Genomic DNA, 21,180 nt, shown 5'->3' with positions numbered 1-21,180 from the left:
CCTGCCCTGGTGCCAGGAGGTAGCTTGGACAACACGCCACTGCCTTGCTGTGCCTGTGGTCTAGACAGTCTAGGGACAGAAATGTTCTCTGGATGGCTGAGCCCAAAAAGTAATGGTGAATGGTGTCACATCTAGTTGGCAGCTGGTCACTAGTGGTGTTCCCCAGGGCTTGACACTGGGGCTAGTGTTAAGATCATCCAGACCTTTACTGACAATCTGGATGAGGGGATCAAGGGCACCCTCAGTAAATTTGTGGATGACACCAAGTTGGGCAGAGTGTTGATCTACTGGAGGGCAGAAAGGCTCTGCGGAGGGACCTGGACAGGCTGGATTAATGGGCCAATGCCACTGCTATGAGGTTCAACAAGGCAAAGTGCCAGATCCTTCACTTGGGCCATAGCAACCTCATGCAATGCTCCAGGCTTGGGGAAGAGTGGCTGGAAAGCTGCTCAGTGGAAAAGGACCTGGGGGTGCTGATTGATGGAGCTGAGCATGAGCCAGCTTGTGCCCAGGCAGCCAAGACGGCCAACAGCATCCTGGCCTGTATCAGCAACAGTGTGGCCAGCAGGGCCAGGGCAGTGATCATCCCCCTGTACTGGGCACTGGTGAGGCTGCACCTTGAATCCTGTGTTCAGTTCTGGGCCCCTCACTACAAGAGAGACATTGAGGTGCTGGAGCGGGTCCAGAAAAGGGCAATGGAGCTGGTGAAGGGCCTGGAGCACAAGTCTGATGAGGAACGGCTGAGGGAACTGGGGGGTTAAGTCTTGAGAAGAGAAGACTCAGGGGGGACCTTATCACTCTCTTCAACTACCTGAAAGGAGGATGGAGCCAGGAAGTGGCTGGTCTCTGTTCCCAAGGAACAAGTGACAGGACAAGAGGAAACGGCCTCAGTCTGTGCCACGAGAGGTTTAGACTGGATATTAGGGACAAGTTCTTCCCTGATAGGGTGATCAAGCATTGGAACAGGCTGCCCAGGGCAGTGGTGGAATCACCGTACCTGGAAGTTTTAACAAACTGTGTAGACGACGCCCTTAGTGACATGGTTTAGTGGAGGCCTTGACAGTGCTGGAGCAATGGTTGAACTTGATGATCTTGAAGGTCTTTTCCAACCCAGTTGATTCTGTGATTCTATGAGTTCATTATTCTGCTAGGGGGTAGACAGCCTGTAACGTTAAACCCTGGTCAGCCCTTCCCTGGCACCATGCGCCGAATTCCAGACACCTCCTCAGATGTGGCAAGTTACTTGTTCTTTCCGAGTCAGCTCTGAGGCAAATGACCTCAAATGCTTCTGAACCAGTACTTTCATGCTTCACATACAAGATGGGCTGTAAATTGGTGTCTGGTATGGCTATCTATTTTACAACACAGAACTGCACAGCCAGCTCTTCAAAGATCTATAATACTTAACTAGAAAGTGTAGAAAAAAATCTTTTTTATGGGACACTTCAACTGAAATGGATTATGTCACATGGCTACTGCCGGTATGGAAAGCATCCCTGGAAAAATTTTTCGTAGCTCAAGAGGTATTGCTTTCACAGGGAAATTCTATATTAGGTCTTGTCTTGACAGATAGGTAGATATCAATCTCAATACTTACGGGTGGATGATTTTCAGATGCAAATGATCATGGCCTGAATATATTTGCAAAAGTAAGTTTAAACAAACAGATAACAACTATTTGGTACTTCTGATGAATGGCTTTAGAAAACTCACAACAGTAATGGGCTAAATGAGCTAGAAGATCATGTTTAAACAGGAAAACTAGAAGATCCTATTTAAACAGGAAAACATTATAATCTGAAACTGTTGAAGAAGTTTCATCCTGTGCACACCCACATTGTACAAAAAACCTTGATAGCCTTGGAGGTAATAAAAGTCAGAATTAAAAATAGAAAACACACTGGAATGAAGAAATTGTGGAAGAATAATACAATCAAGATGGTAAAAAGTATCAGAATTTATAAAGGAAGAAAAAGAGCAGAAGCAGAACTTTAGGAATGGCAGAATTAAAGGCAATAAATCATAGAATCATAACATCTTAGAGTGGTTTGGGTTGGAAGGGATCTTAAAGCTCATCCACTTCCAACCCCCCTGCCATGGGCCAGGACACCTTCCACTAGACCAGGTTGCTCCGAGCCCCGTCCAACCTGGCCTTGAACACTGGCAGGGATGGGGCAGCCACAGCTTCTCTGGGCACCAAATGTGCACCAAGAAAGAATACTCAACAGCATTCATCTGCTATTAAATGAATTCTGTATAACCGTTAATGACACTGAATTTTTTTTTCTGTGTACAAGAGACACAAACAACGCATATGAGATGAAAATTTTAAAAGGTCATTTACAGCCAAAGACGATACTAAGTAACAGCTCTGATGTGAAAAGAGCAAACTTAGATGACTTATGCTGTGGATACTAGAGATCGGGCCAGTTAGGTGGAGACATCAGAAAAGAAAAACAGGTAAGGTAATACCAGTAAACTTGAACTGATTCTTGCGTGCAGTTAGAAGTTTGGTTCATATTACAACAGGACATTCTTAGGCTTGACACAAGATCACTTCTGAATTGCTAGCCTTAAATATGTATATAAATGGATTAAGGTTTTGCAAACAGAATTCTCGTCAAATAGGTAACTTCTAAGTCTTGTGAATGATTAGTCCCTGGCCCTAGACTTAGAGAATATTTTTATCAAGATGATAAAGACAGATGTGTATAGAAAGAACAGAAAAGCTATTACCTTTTCTGCAGGCCAGATTAAGAGCCAGAAATAGCATGTAATGAAAAAATCACACGAATTGTCATGTGGCAAGAACAATGCTGTGGGGAGGAGAGTTCACTTCAGCCATCAAGCCTGTGGTTCAGTGATGAAAATACAGGCAAATCCAGTTCTTTCAAAAATTGCAGCTTTACTCAGAACCACTGTTGAACCTCGTTAAAAACATAAATTATTTTAAAATGAACATAAAGGAGAAAAAAGGCATTTGATGATAAAAATGTTCCCTACAGTTGGAAATTGCTTTGCATTCTCTCAGACAACTAAAGACAAGAATGGAACACTTAACTGTGCTTTGAATGGTGTTAGGGTAGGAGCACAGCTCTGCTTACTGATGACTCCACTTTATTTAGCCATCCCTAAGCCATTAATACTGCCAGAATTGAATCAACAAAGTATATAAAATCTGAATGGATTTCAGGTTTCTTTCTTTCCCCTTTCCTGGCAAAAGAGAGGGGAGAGAGGGGAGTAAAAACTTGCAACCACCCTGGACCAAATGATTACCTTCTCCCAGAGGAACACACAGATGCAGGAAGAATTTTAGACAAATTTATGCTCACTGCCTAAAGTGTACCTTAGTTTTGGTCAATGGAGCACTATGGACCTGAAGCAAAATCGTTGTTGAGTAAGAATGTGTGCTGTGGATAGTTCTGCAAGTCCCTTCAACTTACTGTCAGAGAAGAAAATTTTGCTGAAAAGGTGTTGAAGACCTTTGAAGAAAATACATCAATTTGAAAGAGATTTCATCTACTAACAGAAGAATCAAATATTTCTGGCCTGATGAAACAGGCTAATCTCAGGAAATTTTTTCTTTAATATTGAAATAGCTCTTGAAATGATGACTTCTTGAGAGCCACCAACAAAGAAGTGTAAGTGGAATGTCACAACTTTAGTAAACCAGATGTACTCAGCCTCTGCTTGGAACTCATTTTCATGTAGCTTAGCTTTTTTATTATTTTTATTAACAAAGTGCCATTTCAATGAGGGAGAAAAAAAATCAAACATGGAGAGTTCCTTCCAAAACAACAACAAAACTAGATTTTTTTTTAAAGCCAATAACAAAACTACCACTGACTTCTATGGTGCAAGATAAGTTCTGAATAGCTGGTCATGAAGGGAAATGAAAAGACAAAGAACAAGGAGGCAAAATGGGTTAAGAGACAATCAGGATGGCACAGAAATTTAATGGCAAAGCTGAAAAAATCCATGTTCCTTGAATTACTGTTTTGGTTAACTGCATAGCTTTTCAACGTGAGGAGGTAATCCTGCTGATTTCCCATACTGTCAGAAGAAAAGAAATCTGATTGAGACACTATACATGCAATGTGGAGAAAAACAGAGCACGTGCGTACTTTAGACACTGGCAGACTAGGCAGAACAGACTCCCTTGTGCAAATGCTCTGAAGTGACTAGCAGAACAATATTTGTGAAATTTTTCGATGTAATAGAGTTGAGGAGAAGAAATAAGACACTCCCAAGCCTGATTCCCTGCACAGAGAAATCATTGAGAGACTTTCCTTACTGTTAATTGGAATGGATTGATCTTTTTAGGAGTATCAATGTAGCTCGAAATCACAGTTGAAAACACAATCTTATGTTAAGAAATATTATATTAAGTGCGTATTATGATCAGAGGACACAAAGTAATAAATAAAATATGTCCCAAGTGCCTTTCTGATTTATAAAATGTAAATTGGTAAAGGGTATGGATGTGGTTAACTCAGAAAGGAGTAATCATAGTAATTAGAAATCAGTACCTCTGGCACACTAATAGAATGGAAAATTAGAAAGTCAGCTCTGACTTGTAGCTTCAGACCAGTGTAAGTAGGGCCAATAAAGTACCCTTATGACAACAACAACTCAATCATAAAGACCAGCATGGTAAAATATAGGATATATTTTTTTTATCTGGTATGTATTTCGTGAAGTATTGAGATCCACTCTTTTTTTTTCTCTAATTATACACTTACAAAACCTAACAAAGAGCTGACACATTTCTGAGGTTTTGTTTGCCAATTGTAAATTACCAGTAATCATGACATCCACACACTGGAAAAGCATTCACAGCACATTTCAGTTTTGCCTACAGAAGAGACACAGAAGCCGAACGAGTTATTGTAAATAACTGGTTTCAGTAAATATTGAAGACTGCCTTTTAATTTTTTAAAAAGCCTTGAAAATTAAAACCACATAGGATGGGAAGATCATGCTCAAAATGTTCCTTTGGGCATATGCTGTGCCAGCTCTGCACTACAGCTTTGAATGAGAGGAGCCGGTTAGCAGGCATGTCTTCCAGGACTCAGACTTCTTTGCTGAGTTCTCATAAAGGTAGACATCTAATTTCCATGTGGCTGTAGAGTTAGCTACATGCATAAGTCTTAAAATATATATAACAAACAATTAGCAGAGTATCTAAATGTGCATCATTTGGCTGAATAACATCTTCAGAGACAAATGCTCTTTCAGACTAAAGAATGGCCACATATACCCACAACACTCACTCTTCCATGCTCTCTAGAATTTAATCTTAGTACTATAGTTAAGCCTTGAGCTGTGACTGAAAGAGCACCTAATGTGTAATGCTGCAACATGGAAGCTCAGAAGAATGTATGACACTTGCATCCACCTCAACAATTCTCACAGAGATGCCCAGTAAGGTGGGATTTGACAAGTCACCCTAGCAGGTCATCAGAGAAGGAGTGTAGGGTTTTGCAGACATTTATGAAATCGTTGTGACGATTTGAGGTGTGTTGCAGTGTTCCATGTGCAGGTTGCATCCATTTTCAGTCGTCATGTCTGGAGACTTTGAACAGAATTGAAAATGCAAAAAGGTAACAGGTTTAAAAAAGAAGAAATATTACATCCATTCATGGGGAAGAGCTAAATATGACAGCCCAAATGCATGCCTGGTTTCATGATGTCACTAAACTGCTGACGGTTGAAAGTAGTTGATGTCAGAGGAAGGATCACTTAATATTGCCCTAATTCTTACAATCCTTCTCAAAGCAGCAACCTCTGGCCAGCTAACTGGACCCTGGATCTAACACAGTATTACAGTTCTGCTACTCATTTTGCTCTGCGTTTCTGTTGTTTGCCCTCCCTTCTTACCTTCTTCTTCTCCCTCTTTCCTTTGTTCCTTCCTTACTGCTCCCTTCCCTTTTCTTCCCTTCACCTTGCTTTCTATCTCCTCTCTCCTCAGAGGGATAGGGTCCACATTTAAAAAGAGCTAAGGTCTGGCATTCAAAACAAGTCTTGTTGTAAGGAAATGAGAACTGCAGAAGACTCTCCTGAAGCTACATCTCAATTGAATCCATGTGTGAGTCAGCCAAGAAGTATATTCAATCAGGTACTAAATTAAGGTGGTTTCACCTTCATTTTAAAATACTTTTTTCCTTTGTGCTAGCTCTTAGCTGTGAAATGGTAGTGTGTGACATATATACATTGGAACTAGTTGAGACATGCGACGGTGAATCCCACAGCTCTTGCCAGCTGTCATTAGCAGAATCTGAATGTATTCCCAGGCTGTTTCCATTTCTGCAGAAGGAATTGATTATGCCTAAGGGAAGGGAGGTTGAGTGAAAGAGAGGGAGAAAAAGGAAGAGGAGCCTTGCTGCTTTCTGATTTTAGTGAATCTGTCATAATGGGAATGGGTAGTTAAGTATCTATTTAAAAATAAAAAATTAAAAACTCCTCGATGTACAACGTACAGAATTCAGAGTGAGAGGGAAATAAATCAATCTGAGGAGAGAGCCCTGGGAATATTTGCTATGATTTTAGGGATGAGCAGGTACATGAAGAAGCTTTGCCTTATTAAGCTTTAGCTATCAAACAGTTCATTTGTCTTCCCCTGAGCTGGTGCTCATTTCTTCCTTCATACTCAATAGAGAGAAATGCGTACCTCAAGTTATGATGTCCTAGGTGCCTGCCTTACTGCAGAATGTAATGCTGCCCACAGTGTATGTCTCTCCACACTGACTAGAAGAGCTCAGAATAGATGCTTAGCTTCTAGCTATCAAACTGAGCAAGGTGCTTATGGGGAACCTCTTCTTTTATTACCATATTCATTGCAAAGCCGTTTTGGGGAGAAGATCCAGAAATAAGAGAGCATCTTGGTACATAATCGTCTTGGTCCTTCTTAACCATGGTCTTAAACCAACTAGCAGTTTGCAGTCCATGTCTCTCCCTGGAGCTATAAAGCATGGTACAGAAGGCAATTTCTCTAGTGTCTGAAGTTTTCCATTTTTTTTTGCTTTGAATACTTTCAAGACGATATCCCTGCAGGAAAAGCCACAGGGCAAACTGGTAAAAATATTGTTACTGTCTTCTAAATAAATTCATTGAAACAAAGCAGCTTTCTGCTTCCTGTGTTCTTCATTGTCTGCAGCACTGCTGTCCCTCCTTCTCTTGGGATCCCCAGACCTGCCCTAATAAAGGCTGATGAAGTTAGCACCACAGTAATTTTTCAAACACAAGTCTGGACAGCCAGGCAAATAACATTTCCATGCAGCATTACTGAACAATAACACGGTGTTCTCAGGCTTGCACTGCTGCGTTGGGAAGCAAGTGTGTAATGGAATATTGATGGGTAATCTAGAGAGCAAGTGGGTGCTGTTGGAGCCAGCAATGATAATGCTGTCAGTGAGCTGTTCTGTCTTCAGACAATTGGAGGCTGTGTGTCTTTAAGGCTCCTGCTTTTCCCTCCTGATACAACCTGTGGTAGGGGCTGGTTTATTCCTGGGGACAGAACCAAGTAAAACTAGAGCAGGAACTGGGACTGAGGAACCTGCCATGTTGAGAAAGTGACAGGCAAGCTCTTACCAGTAGGGATGCCCAGAACGTATGAGTATATAAATGAGAGGGAAATTTTCTATCAGCAAAAAATGCACACCATGTTTCCCAACATGCTTAGGAGAACTCCAGAATTAGAAGCTTGTGCCCATCTTAAAAATATGCAACCAAGTTTTTTGCCAACATTTGCAAAATTCCTATCCTCCCACACTCTGCAAGTTCCTTTGACAGAAATCCTGCAGATGGGGAATTTCCACCCTCAAGGCATATCAGGTCAAGCACAAGTGCCAGAATTCACACAAACCTCTGCATCTGCTAAGCAAGATCTGAGATCAGTCAGTATCACTGATGATGCTAAATATCTGTTCTCTGACCATGGCCAATCAACAGAAAGGATGAGAAAAGGTCAGCAGATAATTCCACCTGGAAGAAATGTGAAACGTGAAACATGCATCTCCTCTCTAGTGCAGGTTTTGAGCTATCCACCCAACTTGTTTGCAGGCTGTTGCAATGGTGGGAGCTTTATTGTGCAGTGGCTGTTCACAGGTGACAGCAGCTCTCCAAATTGGTAATAGCAACTGAGCCTTGCAGCACTATGGAGCCTGAGTGTGTCCCTCTAGCTCTGTAACACCATTAATGCTATTCAATTGGATAGGTGAGATGCACTAGATATTCTCCCTTACCGACTTTCATTCACTGCAAACATGACTTCCACAGCCTATTGTGCAGCAAGAAAACTACCTAGAATTACAAAAGGAAGAGGCTGGTGTGCCAGATCAAAATGGGCTAGAGAGAAATAAGTGACTTGCCCTTCATTTTTTTCATGTCTCTGTGAAGGACTACAGCATGTGAATAAACACTTATGCTTTCTTACTTGCTCTTTTTGGATGTCAGAAGTGTTCATCCTATTTTTAAATCATTTTGATGTCAGGGTTCTCCTCTCTGTGGCCAGCTAATGGGTTTGAGAAGTACTGTTGTACTTCAGAGTGAAGTGTTTGTCAAAGGTTTCAAACTAATTGATTAGCTACCTTTGATTTTACTGAGTCTTGTCTCTGAGCTTGTGGCAATGCCTGGGTCTCCACAGATGTACTGTCAGGGCGTGTGTGCTAATTAGATCCTAGCCACAGTGGGATGTGGCAGGATTTATTCCACACAGAAGAATCCCCAAAGAGTTGATGACAAAAATTAAATGGTCTCACAGCAAGGACTGAAGATAGTCACCTAACTAATCTTTCCTGATGCCTTACCACTACACAATTACGTTGTCTTGTGCTGTCAGCAAAGTCAACACTGAAAACACTGATATAAGTTACAGAAGGAAAAAAAAATCTTAGTGAAAAGTTTTATGGAGATTCATGTCCTGTCAAACTCATCCTATCAATCCAGGGCAGTTACTAAGGACAGAATAACCTCTGAGAATTGCACCGAAACAACTTGTTAATTTGTGTGGCATCATTACAAGCAATGACTCTCCTTCAGAGCAGGGTCGCTCACTGCAGACCCTTTGAAAAGGCAAATCTTAGACCTAAGTTCTATGTCTACCAAAAAAAAATTAATTTTCTCCCATACAGGTCACACAAAACGCTGGGAAAAAAAAATGCAGATGCATACCTAAATTCAAGAGCACTTCTTAGTGTACTACAAAATGCCAAGGACAACCTAGAGTTCATAATAACAAGAGCTGTCACGTACACAGGGAAATTAATGCAACATGCCAGATAGAAAACTGACGTTTAGAATATTTTTTTTATCTATGTTAGTGGCCTCCTATAGAATTGCAAAGGGATCAAATGCAGGGAGATCATGTAGTTTATCTACTGAGATATCATCTACTGAAATGAACGAGCTATTTAGAGTTCAGCCTTTGAATTTCATCTGGCTTCAACCTCCAGTCTGTCAAAGTGCTTTTGATCGTTAACACAATGAAATGATGAGCCCTTGCAAGCACAAACATGGCAATGCAGGTTGATAACAATTTCTAATTCTCAGGAGAAGTCACCAAGTTCCCTACTCCTCTGGAGAGGGTAAACACTATTTCTTTTGGCAGTTGTCTGCATCTTCAACCTGCTTTGCACTGTAAGACAAAGCTGACTCCTCATCCTGCAGTGAGCCACTCCTCATCCATTTGTATTAAATTCTTGTAAAACACAAGCCCGGACCTGCACTGACTGGACTACAGCTTTCAGAATAAAATTTAATAATATAAAATTAAAAATTAGGGAAAAAATCTCGAAAGAAAACCCTTTCACATATGGTAAACAGAGGCTATGGAAAATAGATAGTTATATCTAATCTAAATTATTGCAACATACCAGGGAATTAATTTTACCAGCCTTGTAGTAATAGGAAGGCTTTCATTTGTCAAAGAAAAAGATTGCAGGAGGCGAGGAGGAGGAGCAGCTTGTACTCTATGTTCTGATCTTGAAAAGTGCACACATAAACACAGATATAGCCTGTGGATTTATTTATGCTGTCAGATACTTAGCTATAACATAAGTCCTTCTAAACGTACACAAGTGACTGCATTTGTCCATATCCAGGGTCCCTGCCACTGGCTTCTGGGAAGTTTTTCTGGTAAAAACCCAAATGCAAATGTTGGAAACACAAGAAATCATTACCCACTTGGGTTAGGAGCACAGCTGCTCTGCATCACTGGAAGATGCTTCTGTTCTCACGGGAGCCTTCTGCAGCTTGATTCCATCCTGGTGATCATGGAGCAAAACTCAGTATTCACTGTAACCTATAAGCAATTAAACTGCAATTCTTACTGTGGAATATGTAACTTTCTTCTTGTCGTGTCTCATCTGTTTTGAAGAATAGAATTGACCCAGATTTTTCTAATTGAAGATGCAAGTCGGGTTCTGGGGGAGAGATTTTCCAAAGGACTTAATAGGCTTAGAAGAACAACACATACGGTACTTACCTTGTGCCCTGTAGTCATAAGTCAGTGGTGATTTCAGCCAAACCTCCAGATACCTAGAATCAATATTCTGAAGCCTCTGATTCTGTGCTTTTCTTCATGAATCAGATATTCTCTGCTTACTCTGGAGATTTCTTCTCTGATTAGAAGATGGAAGTCTTTGCTATTCAACAGCAATTTAATTACCTCCACTCCCGAAACTCTCTGAACCTCATTCCCTCTCACTGAGGCTGACCATTCTGCAGTAAGACATCATTTTAATATGGATGCTGCATACACAAGAGGAAGAAAATTAACATATTTGCAAACGCAGAGAGAAAGAAATCATGTTTCCTGCTGAGTATGGTGAAAAACTCATGATATGTGATACCTATGCCTGTTCTTTCTTATACTCTTTCTTCCCAAACAGGAGTAAATTTCTTCAGAAACTGTAGTTCACAAATTACTTCACACCACCTGAAGGTAGCAATGGGAAAGAGCATTTTGATTGTGACAACCTAGCATAGTCCAGTTGGTTGAGCAGGGAGCACAATGGCCAGTTTACTTTGGAATAGGGTCAGCAACAATAGCGGATCAATCCAAAACATGTTTCCCATCTCTCTCTTTTAACCATATATGTCTGGTCTCACCTCCATCGAGACTAATGGAAAGACTCCCTTTGATCTGAATCAGCAGCAAATTCAGCGTCCTCTGCAACCAGGAACAAGATGCATCTCTGTTTTTCACTTACAGCTACACAAATAGCAAGCATTGGACAGATGTGATGTTGCTCCCAATCAAAGTAAAGTAGCAAGGTTTGTTAAGTACAGATCAGACCCACTCAAGAAACCACTGTTTTACCTTCCTCTGTGTCAGCCGTGGGGCAGCAGAAAAACAACTTTCATATCTATTGATTTGGGCAGCTCTACTCTTGGATGCTGGGGTCAATGGGTATTCCCACAGGAATCATAGAATCATAGGATCATAGAATGGTTTGGGTTGAAAGGGACCTTAAAGCTCATCCAGTTCCAACCCACTGCCACAGGCAGGGACGCCTTCCAGTAGGCCAGGTTGGTCCAAGCCCCATCCAACCTGGCCAACAAAAACAAACATATTAACAAAAAAGGGCCAATGTTCATGCATAAAAGAACTGAGGAGATCCCTAACGGTGAGGTGGAAGAAGAGGCAGTGCACATTTCTGGGCCAGATTCATGTTGAAGCAGGTCTGTGTGGTGAGAACAGAGTGCTCAGGGCTCTGTGTTTCAGTACTACCATCTCCTGTAGGAAAACCCTCTATCATTCTGCTGCAACCCCAGCTCAGGGGCTTGGAGGGAACAGACACAGGGGAAGGAGAATACACTGTTTATGTGTTGTCACATAAACACACAGCAGCACACTCACCACAGGAAGATCTGTAAGCAATACTGTAGCACCAGTAAAAAGACAAAACCAGACCATAGTCCATCAAAATGACAGATACTTTGCTAAGACTCTGACTGAACACTGTCTCATCTTCACTTAAAACTTAAAGCCAAAGATGCGCTCAGCAGCCTGTTCACTCACAGAGACCTGCTAATGTCAGCAAGACCACACTGTTGGTCTTTTGAATCCCCATCCAGAGTAAAGGAGCCCCAGGGTCAGTCTGCCTGGTATGTCAATGGGAAAGTTGTTCATCTTGGCAGCTGTCTATTCTCAGATTCCAGAATCCTCTTCACTGCTAAGGTTCTGCTGATCCCACCATGCAGTCTCTCTATCCCCCACAAAACTCCTGTATTTCCTTAGCTTCTCAAGATAAATCTCGTTGTTCCTAAAAAGTCAGTTCAAAATCTGATCCAAATAAACTACTTACTTAATCTTGATTAAAGCTGTCTTCCTGGAGAGCCAGATATTTGATAGATATATATGTTCATTTTCAATAAGCAATGATTAGCTTGTCATAAAAAATGGTACCTATCTTTGGTTGGATTGACATTTTAGCTGCAGGTCCACCTTGGCTCAACAATTCCGCTATTCCTTAACATACTGCCATTGGAGTGACATCAAATTTCCAGCATGTTTCTAGTTCATGCACTTAATTTTACTTCCCGTGGAAAGAAGAAGGAATAGGGAAGGAAAGAAACAGCAAAGAAGTTGATTGTTAGTGTAGTCTTTTCCTGACATCCAGTCAGTGAGTGTGGGATAAACTAAGGGCCATGGTATTTTTCCCTACTCTTTCCACCTGATGACTGAGGATTCCAGCCTGCCAGTATTTCACCAACATACAACCTAGTGAAAACAATCTTATGTGACAGCATAGTAATGACTTTAGGAGCAGCAACATGATTTACATACTTAAAATGTTTCAGTATCTTGCTGGTTTAGGTCCATAATTCTACATTATTAATTGTATGGTGACATGAGTGAAGGCCAAGCAGATAATAATATAAATACAGCCTCTGATACTAAATTTTGTGGGGTTGGACTTTAAAAAAACAAAAAATAAATTGTTCTCATCCTTTTTTTTTTTTTTTTTTTGGGATAATGGAATATTTACTATCCTCAGAAAAGCCAGAGCATGAAACAGGTCATTTTTATATTTTTAAAAATTATTTGTTGACTTCATCTTAAAGATTTCAAGTGAAGACTCCAGGTGGTCTTTTAAAATTTTGCTCATATTAACTTTCCTTTCTATAATTTATCTCTGAAACAACTTCAAACCTGAATAATTCCATTTTACGCTCCTACGAATCATCAAGCATTACATTTTGACTAATGTAAAGCGTTAGAAAATACTACCAACTTTAAATTATACCAATGAACTGATCCTTTCTTATAAAAATTGCTTTTGATGTAATGTCATCTTTCTCCAAGAGAAGAATATATTTTTCCAAAATAAATCTGTATTATGTACTAGGTAGATATGGCTTATTACTACATCTTGTAGCATTGCTATGTATAGGAACCAGGCTGACAAGTACTGTGCTACTTCCTTCGTGTAATCTTTGATCTTCCCTCTATCCTAGCACATAGTAGCACTCAAGTGGTTGGTTTTGTTCCATGCTTTCCTGTGGCCTAGGTCTTTGTTCAACAAGTTCATGACACAGACGATCAACCCACCATTGTTTTGAGATGGAGGATTTGAAAGCATGCATGGGGCCTGTGTGTTACTATGATTTGTGTTGTCTTCACTACTGATCTTCTCCTCTAACTGGCAAAGGAAGGTAAAGTCTGTAGAATGGGAATGTACACTGGGAATCATCTAGAGGGATCTACCTGTGACTTGAGAGGGAGAGTGAATATCAGACAGCCATATAGACTGTACACAGCCAAGTGGTGCATGTCATTCCCACTGCAGCGGTTGTTGTTCCTATGCTGGATCTTTTTGCTGTTCAGCCCTGCAACTACAAGTTGATCAAATGCTTTCTTTGCATCAGATGTGGAGACATTGTTTGTCTTGAACATCTCTCCCATGAAATGTGTGTGTGACCAGCATCCACTAGGTATAAAAATCATAAGACAAATGTCCTTAATGAACATATTTTGGAAGAACTGATTTAAAGAACCAGGTGGTTTTGAAGTTACTGGTTTCAACCTTGCAGGATGTCATCCTAAATCTTAGTGACAGTGGAGAAAGGAAGCAAGAATATTGGCTTTGCTCAGAAATATTTAGGAGTTTCTTGCCAAACCCAAGAGCCCTTTGAAATTAGAAAGTCATGACAGCAACAATGCATTTTTTGCTTTACTGGTAAACAATTTGGACTATACTTAATGGAAAAAATTACAAGATAAAATAATGAAAAGAGCATCTACTTCATTTCTACTCAGCAGAACCACACTATTGATACTAGAAAATACTGAGTACTTTGTACCAACATAATTCTTTGATGTTTTTTAAATAATACCTAATTTTCTTTTCAAAGTCCTTGTCAGGCTTATTCATGTAAAATATTTTGCTGTCCTTTGCCTGGGTTTAAGTTAGTTACCTCATGTTTCTGATGTACTGAGACAAATCGTAATTCCATTTGGCACTTTAACTAAAATTTAGGCATATGTAAAGGAATAGCTTCTACAGAACAATAATTTTGAAGCTGATAGCTGCTACAGCCTTTTCTCTTCCTTTACAAAGGTCAAATGCCTCTATAATGTAGCTGAAGTGAAATGGTTTTATAAGGAATTGTTCAGGTGCTTGTGAGGTTATTGTGCAGGCAAGAGTCAGCAGCCATAAAAACATCTGGTTAGAAGGGCAAATGACTGAAAAGAATGTTCCTGACAACCTGGGAGCCTGGGGACCAGAATCCTTGCAACATGCAGATGGCCTTTTTGAAGCACAGCTGGGCACTGAGAGGTGGGACATGTGAGACTGCATCGATGACAAAAGAAACTAAGAAAGTTTAACCTATGTTTATAATCAGAAAAAGTCTGAGAAATTTAAATTGATCTGAATAAACAGAGCAGGTCTCTGAGCAACCTGATCTAGTTGAAGATGTCCCTGCAGAAGGGACACTGCAGAAGGGTTGGACTAAATGACCTTTACAGTTCCCTTTGAATCCAAACCATTCTATGATTCTATAATAAAGAGGGTAGTTTGCAGGTATCCTTGTTGCTGTAAACTTGCATGGAACAGCTTGAATTGATCTATTTTTTTTAATCATGTATTACCATAACCTCCAAAATTTCTGTGCAAACGCTTATGGAAAGAGCATCAAAACCTGAGAATCACCGAAATGCATGAAGGCTGAGGAGTGATGAGGATTGATGGTGCAGAAACAGTTTTTCTTGGGCATCCCTTCAAACGAGCAGTTGTAAAGGAAGTTCTAATGACTGTGGGAGCTGAGATATTATAGCATTTCTCTCCCTAATCTGATTCACTCATGCTTATATTTAGTTCTCTATTAAATCTTGCATTTTGAATGTAAAATCATAAAAAAGAGATTCTGGTTAGTCATATAAAGTCTTAATAGAGCACCTTTAATGCTTAATGGGAGTAGCAAATTTCAGGTATCTATTCTACTCAGAGAGATCCATTCTCCTCACAGGCTTCATGATATTTCTCTTTAGTGTGAGTCAGCTTTAGCCCCAGAAGTGCAGAGTTCAGTGGGCAAATACAGTTTCTCGTGACGGTTTATTTTCACTAGATCTTTCTGTCCCACTTACACCAAGAGCACAGGGATGAGGTTCTCTAGGATATCTCCCCCATTAAAATATCTAAAACTGCCATTTTCACTGCAGTCTGCCTGTTTGTCCTGTCCTGTTTGCTTTCTTTTGTTGATAATTGTTTTTTTGCTGAAGTTTTGCCACATCCATTAATCTTTACTAGAAAATGCTGCAGATGGAATTTTAAAATCACTGCAGATGATGGACTTGAGCATCATATTTGTTAACAGAAAATCGGAGGATCAACACCAATAGAATACCACTCCAAAACTTTACCAACACAGAGCTTGTATTGTCTTTGCTATGCAGTCCCAAATTCTCTTCCATGCTTGTTTCTGAGTGGTTTGAGCATCTGACTGTCTTGTCACAGAATCACAGGATTGTTAGATTTGGAAGGGACCACTAGGGATCATCTAGTTCAATTCCCTGCCAAGGCAGGTCCACCTACAGCAGGTTACATAGGAACATGTCCATGGTGGGTTTGGAATGTGTCCAGAGAGGGAGACTCCACAACCTCCCTGGGAGGCCTGTTCCAGTGCTCTGTCACCCTCAGCATAAAGTTCTTCCCCATGTGGAGTTGAAACTTCTTGTGTTTCAGTTTATGGCCATTGCTCCTCGTTGTCTTGTAAGATCTGTCCATCCACTGGGCTGTATTTAGTGGGGGACTTGTTAAGAGGGGTAATTTGGGCATCTTTGTGAAAAAGCAAATATGAACAGTGATGTTCATACTGCAGAATATGAAGCACTGTGTGTGATGGCTGGCTTCATCAGCCATCCAGTTCGGTAGGTGACTGACAATGTGTTATCTCTCTCCTACAGTATGGGATAAAGAAGAAGGAAGAAAAGGAAGCAGAGGCCCAGGCTGCACTTGAAGCTAATGCTGAAGGGAGTCTGACGCGCCCAAAGAAGGCGATCCCACCTGGCTGTGGCGATGAGGAGGAGGAGGAAGAAGAAAGCATTCTAGACACAGTCATCAAATACCTACCAGGGCCCCTGCAGGACATGTTCAAGAAGTAATAGATGCAGACTGTTAGATGGGCATAAACAGTTCTGCAAAGGATTTTTCTTTTGCCCAATGGGGATTTACAATCTTGCCATCCATCATGCAGCCCCACCTCTGCCCTTTACTGCTCACTGGGATTCCCTTTGCTTCCCATTCCCTTCTGACTGCCTCTTGCCCTTTGCTCATCCGTCTCTTTTTTGTACATAGTCACATCCAGTAGATGCCTCTGAATGGATGTAAAAATTAAAAAGCTGCAGACTACACAACTTTTATTATAAGCCATAGTACTATGTATGTTAAGGCAACTGTACATTAAGCATAGAAAAGGAACAACCTTATGTGCATTTCCATCCAAAGCAGGAAGGAGTGTTCACTAAGTGTGAACAATGGCCTCTTTAACTTTCTTTAATTCTCTTTTTATTATTATTGATAATAATTACTAGCCATTATTTCTTGTTGATTGGCTCACACTAGTCATTTGATGTTGAGCACATCTGCCCTTGGAAGGGATATCGCAGTTCTCCCAGAGGCAGAGCTTTCCTGTTTAAATTCCACCACTGGCATAAATAAGAGATCATTTGGAAGGTAAATCAGGCGTCACTTACACAGCTGACATCACTCAGAACTGTGGAAGAAGTTAGTCATCTGCCCTCAGATGCTAGTATAAGTTAGATGCCTCAGAATCTAAGCAAGAGTCATGTTACTTTGGGAATTAGCCATACACTTGAAAGAGCAGATTTGATCAGACAGTTGCCATACAGAGAGCTGAAACCACAGGTGAGTTCATGGTGCTCTGGTAGAGGACCTCGCCATCCCCTTTGAAGCCAATAACCAAGTACATAGGCCACTCTGATCAACTAACCTTCCTCCTTCTGCCCATGCTCAACTGTCCCATTTCCAGCAGTGCTTGCAGGATGGACATTTGAGTTCCAGTGTATTGTTGCAGCTGTGTCCTGTCCACCCTTTCCTGCGGTATGTGAGAGAGTGTGGTGGCCTGAATGTTAGCCATACGTGGCCCTAGAGATCCAGAAATCCTGAGTATGCCTGCTATGAGTCATGCTAAATTACTGCATTCCCTTGGGGAGGTCACTTGTTTTCCTGTCCCACACAGCTGCTCCAGCTGTGTAATGTAGATTTCAGTCTCTACCCACTATAAAGGCATAAGAGTGCGGATGCTTCTCCAGTGCTGTGCAGAAGCTAATTAATATTGTCACAGTGTGTGGCATCCCTTGATTCCAGTAGGGTGGGAGGATATCTCTCTCTCACCATTATCTTTACTGCCTTTCCCAGACACAGGTACTGAGGGCTTCTCAATACAGGCCTGTACATATTGAGTAACTGCATAAGATAAGCCAAATTCTACTGCAGATGTTGGTTTGCTAGTATATACAGAGACTTACAAACGCAGACAGACTGATTTTGAACACAGACCCTCATGGTCAGGTATCTGGCTTGTCATCTGAAGAGCTGATCCTGGAGTTCTTGTGTTTGCCTAGGTCTCTGTAGTTGCTGTTGTGAGAGCATCACGTGTCTGAGTCTCACAGTCCTTTAGGAGAATCATGGTTTAGTCTGGTAGAACCACCATTGTTCATCCCTGTCATAGGAACAGAAAAGTTTCCTAAGTATATGGAAGAGATTTGGCAGCAAAAAGAAAGCAATCTCAAACACTTCATTATGTACCTAAATTAATCGTTTTACTTCAACGGAATTTCTTTGATACAGTTGTTCAGTGGAAGAGAGTTTAGGCAAACATCTCAGTACTTCCCTGAATAAGAAATTTTTAAAGATATTTATCATATTTTCAGGTAAGGAGAACAAATCTGCACCATGGTTAAGGCAGTGAGCTTGTGAACTCTGTGCCTTTTAGCAGCATCTCTTGTAAAAGGGAAAAAATATTATGAAAGAGAAGAAATGTATTTAATTTGCCCTCCTTACCCAATTCTTATTCAGGCCCTTGCTTCTTCACAAATAACTTCAACAGTAAGTTTCTACCAAATCCAAGGTAAAGGCTGATGAAGTTTGACTGACCTACAAATCAGAACCAGCTGATGAAGATGCAATTTATTTCACGCTGTATCTACAAACAAGATGTGTTCATTCAAGTAGTAGCTGCCAAGGGCTTCCCAGAGGAAAAAGAAAGCAGGTTTTACTCTTTCAGATAATGTCAGTGGTTTTTTTCCACTAAGTTTCATTTAAAGCAAGGTGAGTGTCTCACCGCCTGCAAGACTTTAATAGCCCAGAGCACCTTTATCTCTGAATCCGTGCTTGAGTGTAGCATAACTGTGTTGTGCAATTTGCCATTTCTAGGGAGAATGTCCTATTCACCCCATGAAAATTCAGCAACTAGTAATTTAAACCTATTTAAGTCCACCTGAAAGAATTGAAAACTCACCATTTGTCACAAAGGCAGCAGCTGGTTTTGATGCTCTGCCACAGAGGGAACTAAATCCAACACTCCTGAAAGCTAAAAGGCAGAGGATGGCTCTTTGCTCTGGCCACTCATTGGCAGTGAAATCTAGATCACACTGAGAAACAGACATCAATCTTTTTTAAATGCTCTGCCTAATCTCTGTGTCCTGCATACTTTGCAGAAGTAGAACTAGCAGAAATGTGTCCATGCTAAAAGGAACACATCCATTCACATTTTCCTTTAGCCTTGTGCTGGAGAACTCTGCAAACAAACAAATCAGGAGGATGAGCTCATTCCGCTTTGCTTTGGCCTTTCTCTAACACTTGCTTGTTGATCTTTCCTTAGCCGCTATCATGGACTCACTTTCTCATTCAGCCAATACTCTTCTTGGCATGGAATCAGGATTTTCTGCCTGTTGTGCTCCTTGCAGAATGGTATTGCCAACTGCTTGTTTACCTTCACAGTCTCTGGCAGCTGGATGTGCATGTGTGTGCAAGTATGTGTAGAAGTGGAGGAAAAAGGAGAAGAAAGAGGCAAAAGAGGGAAGGGTAGTGTGTTTGGTACTATTTTTTCTAACTGTCTCAGCAGCTCTGCCATTGAATGACTGATCTAAGTGTTCGTAAGCAGGTAATGCTGTCCCTGGGCATGTAGCATTAGAAATACTTTAGTGAACTGAGCTCCTTGAGCTGTGTGAACACCTGGGTCCAAACCATGAAGAGGGCCATAAGAATTCTGTACTGAGTTTGTTAGGCCTCATGACAGGGTCAGAGAGCAGGAGGGAAAGCGAAGGTGGCTTATTAAATAATGTTTGATGAATCTTCTCTGTTGTGGGACCTTCCCAGCCCAGCCATGTCATCATTCTATACCTCAGCTGTCCACACCAGCGCTTCCTCCACAGACAGCAGAGAGCTCAGCCAGGCCTGAGCTGACAGTTCCTGTTTTAATTGTCTTTTTTTTTTTCAAAAAAGAAACAGGACAAGAGATCTACTGCAGGTACTGGGCAGGTTTTGCTTGGGTTTGCCTCACATAACTTTTGGCACCTTGCATGAATTCTGGACCTCTCCTCAAGTCACTCCACTGTCCCTGAAGTGCCTCAGCCATGCTGAACAGACTTGAGAGCAGGCACTCTCCCCTTCCTTCTGCCCATCCATTTCCCTTCCCACTCTGAACTGGCAACATGGGACACAGACACCTTTGGCTCATGTATGAACGTAAGAAGCATTGTCTCACACCCTTTCCCCCTCAGCACTCAAGCAGGTGTTGAAGTACTTAAACGAGACCAAAGAGAAGCATGGTTCACTGTTTGGATTCTGAATATCTCTTTGTATTTCCATCCCATTGTTTTATTTGCATCACTGGTCTGTTCAATCTCAGGTAAAAGAGGTCTTTCATTTTTTTTAACTAGTTTTTATTTACACAGAAAGGTTGGTGGCTAGACACTGCAGCCATTTCACAGTTCCAAGACCTTACTTGTTAGAGGGAGAACAGTTCAAAGGGCCTCCTCATTTGGAGGGTAAACGATTTAGTTTACCATTGACCTTGTGAACTCGCATTTATATTTAGAGAAAGCCATATGAAATCAGACTGCAATATTAATTATCAATGCTAATCTTGTGTTTAAAATAAATAAAACATAATATAAGATCATGTGCTAAATCACTTTGGAATTCCTCTATGTTTCTAGTACCATATGTTGGCTCAGATTCCTCCCAGCCCCTGTCCTCTCTCAAGAAAGACCATACCAATGCTGCTGAATATGTATTTTGGCAAGCTTACTGTGCTAGAACAAGAATTGTTAGAAGTTAGCTGTTGTGACCTCAACGTAATGTCTCATGTATCTGAAAGTTGTCTGTATCTATTCCAAATATGTTATCAAGATAACTATTTCTTCATGCACTGAGTTAGTAAAAGATTTCATTACTGTCATTAAAAAATCGCTTGTTTTCTCACACACACACGCACAGAGCAAAATTCAACTTAGCCATGCATTTTCTAGTAGAAATGCTCCCCAACTTCCTTTCAGATGCATGCAGTACTCTCCAAGCAACAAGAAGATGACTTAGAGACTTTGTGAATGTGAACTTCATTTGTTACTTGCCTGCTACTTTTTCCTGCATGATGTGAATAAATGGTATGATATTCTTTTAAAATGGAATCACAGCCAATAAAAATACT

General features: G+C 40.9%; 1 protein-coding gene across 1 annotated transcript in view; it reads left to right on the top strand.

Annotated features, from left to right (window-relative positions):
- Positions 1-20,652, top strand: part of LOC115600723 (complexin-1) — a 115,446-nt gene extending 94,794 nt beyond the window's left edge. Inside the window, exon 4 of the mRNA XM_030470013.1 lies at positions 16,412-20,652. Coding sequence (XP_030325873.1) covers positions 16,412-16,609 — 198 coding nt within the window. The 3' untranslated portion in view covers positions 16,610-20,652. The remainder of the gene's footprint in view (positions 1-16,411) is intronic.
- The last annotated feature ends 528 nt before the right edge of the window (positions 20,653-21,180 follow it).

The sequence above is a fragment of the Strigops habroptila genome, chromosome Z (assembly GCF_004027225.2).
Source record: "Strigops habroptila isolate Jane chromosome Z, bStrHab1.2.pri, whole genome shotgun sequence".
NCBI classification, from domain to species: Eukaryota; Metazoa; Chordata; class Aves; order Psittaciformes; family Psittacidae; genus Strigops; species Strigops habroptila.
The sequence above is the reverse complement of the archived record's forward strand: the minus strand, read 5'-3'. Positions and strand labels throughout refer to the sequence as shown.